We start from the raw sequence: 8,570 nt of genomic DNA, 5'->3' as shown, positions 1-8,570 counted from the left end.
TCAATAGGGGAGCTGCTGCCGCCCCTCCTCTGAGTAGAGCTCCTCCTCTATGAACTCCAGGTCGAACTCGTCTTCCAGGGACCCTCCTACAGGCAGAAGGCGGAACTTCTTCCCTTGCAGTGTGCACGTGCGATGCTCGAAGTCCAGGACGGCGTTGTGGTCCTGCAGCAGGTCGGTCCCAATGATGGCGTCTTCGGCACTTGCGTTGGCCACTAGGAAAGCCGCCTTCAGCTTCAGCGTGCCCAGGGATATCACTGTATCCCAGACACCCAGGATCTTCATTTCAGCCCCGTTGGCCACTTTCACCACATTCTCAAAGGGTCGCAGGGTATCCAGGTCGCCACCGGTGACTTCCTTCCACAAGTGCGGGTGGACCACGGAGACCTGGGCCCCAGAGTCCACCAGGAAACTCACGGGCACGTCGCCAATGTTCCCCTTGAGGTAGTAGCCCTTACCCATGCTGTTGGCAAAGAGGATCTCCTTGGGCTGGTAGCTGTGGGCCGCCCCGGGTCCCCCAGTGGTCTTCAGGAGGGCCTCTTTCACAGCCCCGTATTCCCCCTGGTCCTCAGGACTGAGTCCACTGTAGGCCTCCAGGGCGTCTCCCCTGAGGGACTCTTTCAGGAACCTCAGCTTGGTGGCGTGGTCCCAATGGCTGAGGTCACTGATGACCTCAAAGCGGTTCAGCCAGAGGTGCGGGGCCACATTGGCTCCATCAAAAGGCTCCAGGACAAAGGCATGCTCCCGGTGGCCCTCCCAGCTCCTGGCTGCACTCCCGGCCATCCCTCTGCTTTCCTCTGGAACTGCAGCAGCAACCCACACCAGGCAGAGAAAGCCACAGAGCAGCGTCGGTGCAATCACGCTGGACACGAGGCCTCTCTAAGCAAAGTGTTGCTTGGTATTCGCCATGGGCAGGCAGAAGGGAACAGGTGAGGACTGTCTGACCGACTGCTGGGTGCAGAGACGGAGAGCTGCTGTAGCCTGCTCACTCTGCAGAGCCTTTTTGATGCCTAGCCTGAGCCCCCAGGGCTCCCCATTTGCCTTTGTTCTGGAAGCTCCGCCCTGCTCCTCCTACCCTCCTGCCAGCATCCTGTCCATCTAGCAGGATCAGTACCTCACCCTCCTGCATTCGTCATCGGGACGGGTACCTGCCAGCCACATTGCAAGGAAGGCCAGCCTGGGTCAGAGGGGCCCTACTCAGGCACCCTCCCCAGCCTATGTCCCAGAATAACAGATGAGGACAACAGGGGATGTTACGATATCCAGGTGTTTGTCATCAGCTGGAGAAGGAAGGGGGTGGCAGGGACCAGAGGCCCATCAGCTTCTAGACTGGAGAAGCCCCTTTGCATCAACCTCGAGTGACCCCTCTGAGTGGTTAAGGGAAAGGAGCTTACATTCATCGCGCTTCTGCTCCGTGTGGCGAGGGCTAGGTGTTTCTCGTGCGTTCTGAACCAAGTAGAGAATCCCGTAAGATTCTCTGGAGAGGGAGGTGGAAGAGAGTCCCAGAATCAAGAATGTCCAGAAATAAATCGATTCTCAAATGAGGGGACACACACATTTTCCATGAACGCAATTGTTAGAGTAACTTCCCCTCGTTGATCACACCTAATTCAGAGTCAGCGCGTTTGCGGGCTAAGCCTTGGCCCGCACACCCACATTAGGGCCTTGCAGTGGGCTGGTGCGTATCTTGCACTTATGGGAGTGGGGTCCAGAATCCGGAGTCGGGCTCCTGCTCTAGCTCTGGGTGGGCCCCACCATGGGCTCCTCCTCTCTCACCTTCCGGGAACCTTCCAAGAGCCCCTTCCCCAGGTGCTGTAGTCCATTCCCTCACCCAGTCATTCGTGGAAAGAGCAGCCAGGGAATTCCACTCCTTTGTGTTCCAAGAGGGGGAAACGTCCACCATGTTGGCAAAGCCAGTGGTGAGAGTCTGGAAGGCTTTGGATGGAGGAGGTTGGCTGTGGGACCTCTTGCAGGGGGAGGGTGCGGGAGGGTGGAGGGCCACCCCATGGATGCCCAGAAGGCAGATCTGGGAGTCCTAGGGCTGGAGCCTGACTCGGGCCTGCGCAGGGTGACCGGAGCTGTTGGGGGGCCCACATGTATGACCCCGTTCGGATGTCGCCCCTCCATGGAGCCCTCTACTCCGGCCCTCGCTGGTGTGCCTGCTCCCCGTTGAGCCGTGCGTTGGCTGTGCTGGTCCGTTCACAAGTCCGTCTCATGCACGTGCACGTCTGTCTCCAGGCCCCGTAGAAACTTACTCTGGGGCCAGCAGGTGCTCTCTGCTGGGCTCCAGGCCTGGCTGAGTACCATCACCAAACAGGAGAGATGAACACAGGAGAGGAGCGAGAAGCAGCTGCACACCCGTGGTTCTGGGCTGTTTTTCCTTGCCCAGAGCCTGTTTCTCACGAGCCGCCTGTACCACCGATCACCCAGTGCCTGGCTGAATTCCAGAGGCCCCGGGCTCCAGTCCTGCCTATGGACGGTCCCAGGGTCCCTGACCATGCCGAAAGACCCTTAGTCCCTGCGGCTGTGTCAGTCTCTTCCACGTGACACAGTGAACCAGCACAGAGGCAGCTGGGTCAACACCTCTCGTCACAGCTGCCTGGCTGAGGTGGGGCCATCATGCCATTCCAGGAGCCCAGAGGAGGGGGAAGTGGAGTCAGTGGGAAGGTGTCAAGGGCAGGTGGGTCTCTGAGAAGATTGCATAATGCAAAACCTGCACCCAGGAATGGCCCTGCACCCACAAGACCAGGAAGCCCCTTCTGCAAGTGGACGTTTGTCGACAGACTCCCAGTCCCTGGGATGGGTGTTGTTCTGTGGCCCAGGGAACTGACCTAGTGGCTCTGTGGCTCCCCGGTATTCGTCACCCCAAACACCTGGTCCCCTGGAAGTGGGAAGGAGTGAAGGGGCTGGCATGTGACCGAGGGAAGTAAGAGGCAAGGTGGCTTGCCAGCTGACGCGCTTGGTGGGCACTGGGGCACCCCAAAAACTGCGTGCCTCCTTCTCGTCCCTGTGTCTGCTTCCTGACAACTGCTGGGGCCACACTGGGGGCCCGGGGAGGAGCCTGAGCCCTCAAGTCCCCAGGGTGGTGGGCAGGGCCCCAGGGTGCAGGGGGTGCAAGGGGGGCCTGGGAGGGCAACCGCACGTTCTCAGGAGATCATTTTGAGCAAAGAGCCTGGAGACACTTTATGGAGTCTGGGGCCCCCCGTGAGGCCCAGACTGCAACATCAGGAGGGAAAGAAGGGCACCACCAGCCCTTGCTGGGCACGCGGGCTCTGGTGGGTGCCTCACACTCCCAAGATCAAGGTCACCCTGGGAGCTGGATGGGGAGTGAGCAGGCGGGGATTTAAGGATTGTTCCAGGCAGCAAAAGGAGGCTGAGGGGACACAGAAGGTGCTCTAACCGGGACCGCTTCATGGGCATTCGATCTGGGGAGTCACGGGTGCTCTGCACTCAGCAAGGCCCGAGCTCGTTCGGAGGCTCTGCTGTTGCTGTCTTGAAATTCCCAATAGTTCGGAACAAGAGGCCGAACACTCATTTTGCACCAGGCCCTGTAAATTATGTAGCTGGTTTTGTCTCCATCCAATCTGTTGGGACTTCTCTTCACACACCCACACACACACACACATACACACACACACACACACACACACACACACACACAGAGACAAACGCCCTCCTTACCCCACCTCACACACACATACATGTCCACAGAAACGCACCCCCCACACACACTGTGCACACATCCTGCACACGTAAAACCCACCCCCGACACGCAGTCACACTACCATTCTCCGTTCAAAACCACTAAGAAATTGCATAGGCTTCCCTGGTGGCGCAGTGGTTGAGAGTCCGCCTGCCGATGCAGGGGACACGGGTTCGTGCCCCGGTCCGGGAAGATCCCAAATGCTGCGGAGCGGCTGGGCCCATGAGCCGTGGCCGCTGAGCCTGCGCGTCCGGAGCCTGTGCTCCGCAACGGGAGAGGCCACAACAGTGAGAGGCCCGCGTACCGCAAAAAAAAAAAGAAAGAAAGAAATTGCGTAACATGCATACAGAATTCAGCCCCCACCTTTCACTTCACAGATTTCTTTGCATGCACGTTTCCACCGAGTGCTAATATCGTATTTACCGGAGGAACCTGATGTTAATGAGCCTCTGGGCACACTTACTGGCCCAGAGAGCCAGGCAGGTCCCATCACCACGGCTTACAAGCTGATGAAACCATGATGCAGATGTTTCACAGCCCAGTTTTGAAGAGTTTAAGGCCGACGTGTATATGCAGGCTGACCCCCTGAAGCAGACCCAGTCACGGCCATGCCACTTTGAGAGTGGGTCGTCCCGCCTTCTGCCCTTCTTCCACGGTGCGGAGCCGAGGACACGACTCCCTCCATCCTTCCTACCTCTCGGCTCTGCCACCACGAGCAAGCTCCCCTCGGCCTGCCCCGCTCCAAGGAGCTCCCGCCCCGGCTCGTCCCTCCCGAGGCCCCATCCCGGGGTTGGCGTGAGCGCGGGGCTGGGGAGGGGTGATGGCACAGCTCCCGGGAGCGGGGCCCCAGCTGCTTCCAGTGCTTCCCTTCAGTGGGTCGTGGCATCAGGTCCTCAAAAAGCAGAGAGGGGCAAAGAGGTGAATTCTGCATAAAACTCCAGTTAGGGATTCAGAGCAGAGCCCAAGGGAGTCTGGGTGGGCTCTGACCAAAGCAAAGCCTGTGGGGAAACCCAAGGCACCAGCGGGTTCCTTATTTCCAAACCACAAACCCTCAACTCCCAGCCCCGCTGTTGCTGAGTGGGAAGTGCCCAGCACTCACACCAACTCTAGCCAGAGGCCATGGGGCAGGACAGCTTTTCCTTGCCTGGTCCCCCTCCTGGGTCCTGGGCACAGCTCAGGGACAAGGAATTCCTGCCCGGCCTTCCCTGCTCCCGTTCTCCGCTGTTCCAGAACCTCGTCCTCCCATTTGGGTCGCCCTCCAACTCCTTTATCACCTGGTTTAAAAGCCTTCCACCCAGAAGCCGCTCCACTCAGCCCACCGGCTGAATCCACTCTGTCAGCAGGCAGCAAGACGCCTGGTGCCCATCGTCACCCTGGAGGGTCCCCGAGATGTTTAGCGAACAGTGATCTGAGGCCCCAGTGCCACTTGCAGTCCTCCAGGCCCAGGGTCAAGGCCAGGGCCAACCAACAGTCGGTCAAAACAAGTTGCTGACTAACTCCCTAGAAGTTCAACACGCCAAAACCGGTTCTTACCCTGTTCTTAGCTTTCAGTCAAATACGAAGACTTCTTAAGGTGTTCGGAAGGCCTCCCCACACCCCTCCTCACATCCCAGCCCTCCAAACTGGGTTCCTGCCTTCTTCCCATTTCCTGATGCCCCAACCCTAGAAGGTCATGCCCTCATCTCTTTTGCCACCCTCCCTCTGGGCCACAGAAGCCCAGGGGTTCTGCCTGGCCAGAGGGACTGGCTCTAAGGAAAGACCCCAGGCAGATTCCCCTCCTCTCCCATCTCCACGGTCCCCTCCACTTAACTGAGGCTGGGAGTGGGACTCATCATGTAATCCAAACCGCTTTGGAGACGTTGACCCACTTTGGACAAACACCCTTGAAATTTATGAAATATTCAGGCATTCAAAATATAGAGACTGCAGTCTCCAAATACAAGGGGACTTCTAACGACACCAGGAAACTTGGCTCAAAGCTAGACACGTGGAGGACTTTTGTCCAACTTAAAATACCTCCAAGGCAGCTCTGAACTGATCCTGAAACAGTTTTAATTGCTGCTAATGGTAACTGGTATCTGGAGCCGTGCAAGCACATAAAATAGCCGCAGCACAGGAGCTGTTTCTTTTGGATCCATTGTCAACTCAGCTTTGCTCCTAACTTACAGACGACGGGGGGACAAAGGGGGGCACCTTCCCTCTGGCATGTCAGAATGGTCTCTTTACCATCCGGAGGAAGGAGGGGAGGGTGGGAAAGGGAAGGAGGAAAACCCAGCGGAACCCTGACCAGGATGGAAATCTCTAGGTTATCGGTAGCAGCAGTAACACATTTATTGAGCACCTACTAGGTGCCAGACACCGTGCTGGTGGCTGTAAATTAGCGTAAGGCACTCTGAGTCTGCAGTTCTTCGGGCAATGCCAAAGAAGCAGGTTGATTCAATTCTAGACTTATTTCCGGAGGCCAGCTCTGCTTCACATTGAGCGATGAATCAGATCTGAGCCCTCCACTCACAGAGTTCTCAGGTGAGCGGGGGAGAAAGACTCAGACGCAGACGTCCCAATTCCAGAGAGATGAGCACCTCATCCCACCAGAAACCAACCAATATTACCCAAGAAAAACCAAAATTAAAGGAGCGCCAGAGAGGAGCCCGGGGAATGAGGGCAGCCACAAATCACAAACTCAGATTGATTTGTTGTTGCTCTCGGCAGGCTCTCTGGAGGGATTTGCGGGGGAAGAGGCCCTGGGACTGAGCCGGCTCATGTGGACACACCAGACCAGGAAGGCAGTTAGTCTCTAGATACAACAGTCCGACAGAAAATGCAAATATAAGCATAGAAAAAAGACTGGAAGGAAAGACAACAAAACAATGACAGTACTTTTTTCTGGGTGGTAGGCTCATGAAGATCTGTTTTCTTCTGTATCCATTCTGAGAATATATTCTCTAATAAGAAAAACACTATTTAAAAATAAAGAAGCTTCTTGCAAGTTCTGTAAGTTTAAAATTATTTTCAAGTAAAAAAAGATTTTAAGCGGGGGTAGATGGGAAATCGCTGTACCTTCAGATCAATTTGGCTGTGAACCTAAAACTGCTCTAAAAAATAAAGTCTAATAATTTTTTTTTTAATTTTTAAAAAGGCACTTAAAGGAGTGGTAATAAAATAACACTGACAATAGTAATAACTGTTGAAACTAAATGGTAGGTGTAAGAGGGTTCATCTGAGTTTTCCACAACTTTCGGGTGTGTTCAAAAATGTTCTATCATAGAAAGTAAAATACTAAGTACACAAAAGCTCTGTGCCAAGACCCTCCACAGCCTGGCCGGCTCTAGGCCCGCTGTCCGGCAGTCTGCACGTCGCCCGGTCTCGGTCACCGGAGCCGCTGGTCACTCAGGACAGGTAAGCGCAGTGTCCCTGCTGGGCGTCCTCTCCCAAGCCCCAGAGCCGAGGTTCTCAGCTCAGGGCTGCCTGCAGCACCCGCCGGCACACCGCGCCCCAGGCGCACAGCCCTGCTCCCCTTCAGCGACCGGCTCCCCAGACCCCCGGCAGGGATACCAGGCTTGCTTCCTCCTGCCCAGGCTCCCACCTAGCTTCCTGTTGCAGGCCCCGGTCCTGTACTCTGTTTCTTCATGGGCTCCCCTCCCTCATCCGAGCCAACGTGCGCTAGGCTCTCACATCCTAAAAAATACTCCCTCACGTGATCCAGCATTCCCCTTGGTCAATGACTATCTTCCTCCTTCCTGCCCAGTCAGTTTCTAGCAGGGCTGGTCCACACTCGCAGGGCCACGGCATGCAGATGCCCCACTGCGGGGCGCATGGGGCTGAAGGCCACCCACGTCCCTCCCCACCCCAAGCCAGTGTGCTCCAGATCTGTCTGGAGGAAGGAGGGGCCCCTCCAACTCGCACAAAGGTGCCATGTGGTCTAGAGCAGCCCGCTTCCCTCTGTCTCTCCGTGTCCGCTCCACTCACTCCCCAAGCCGCTGCCTTCTGCCCCTCCACCCTGAGCTATGCCCTTGCCAAGGGTGTCAGTGGCTTCCCAATGGCCGCATCGCAGGAGCCCCTGGGGATATCTGATTTTCCTAAGCGTTTGCCTTGCTGCTTTTCTTCCTAGGTCTTTTCTGCCCCATTGGCTCCTGGGACCCAAGTTTTTTGACCTTGTGCCTCAAAGACCATTCTCCTCAGTCTTTCATGGCGCCTTTCTCCGAGGCTCCCTCTACGGCCCTTTCTCTCTCACTCTCCCCCGCCTGTACCCCTGGCCTAACCTAGCCCCCTTGCTACATGCCACACCCACCTACAAGTGCCACTTTCCACACTAAATGCATTGTCTCCGGCCTAGATCTGCTCTGCCTCATGTGTTATCTGAGCAAAAGGCACCACCATCCAGCCAGTTTCCCAAGTCAGCCACGCTGGAGTCATCCTCGCCTCCCCCCTCGTCTCGCTGCCCATTCAGTCAGCTGATGGGTGGCCTTGTTCTGCTGGCTCCTCCTGAGTCCCCCCATCCTGCCCACCCTCTGCACCCCGACTGCCCTACCTCAGGCCCAACTGCTGCAGTAGTCCCCTCCCTGCTGTCCCCTCCCTGGTAATCCACTCTCCTAGGGCTGCCAGAGTCCTGAGATGGAAGTATACTCATTGCATTCTTCTGCGCAAAATTCCTCCATGGCTCCTCAGGCCAAAACAAAATCCTGACTCTCAACATGGTACGTGAGGCCCCTCCCTAGCTCACGCTCCACCTACATCAGATGACTTGTATCCCCAAGCATGAGGAGCTTTTCATGCCTTTTCACAAGTCACTCACTTGGCCAGGCAAGCCTTCCCCACACCCCTGTTCCCCTGGTGAACTCCAGCTCTTTCCTCAGAAGTCAGCTAAGGTATT

At 56.5% G+C, this 8,570-nt stretch overlaps 1 protein-coding gene across 1 annotated transcript; it reads right to left on the bottom strand.

Moving 5' to 3' along the window:
- Positions 1–1,126, bottom strand: ASPRV1 (aspartic peptidase retroviral like 1; the record flags this gene model as incomplete). Its single annotated transcript, XM_079940767.1, is given in 4 exon segments — positions 1–875; positions 878–1,007; positions 1,011–1,066; positions 1,069–1,126. Coding segments are annotated over 4 exon segments (1,119 nt in total).
- Between the last annotated feature and the right edge of the window lie 7,444 nt (positions 1,127–8,570).

This window comes from Stenella coeruleoalba, assembly GCF_951394435.1.
Source record: "Stenella coeruleoalba genome assembly, chromosome: 13".
In the NCBI taxonomy this organism is placed as follows: Eukaryota; Metazoa; Chordata; class Mammalia; order Artiodactyla; family Delphinidae; genus Stenella; species Stenella coeruleoalba.
This window is presented reverse-complemented; position numbering and strand designations above follow the sequence as displayed.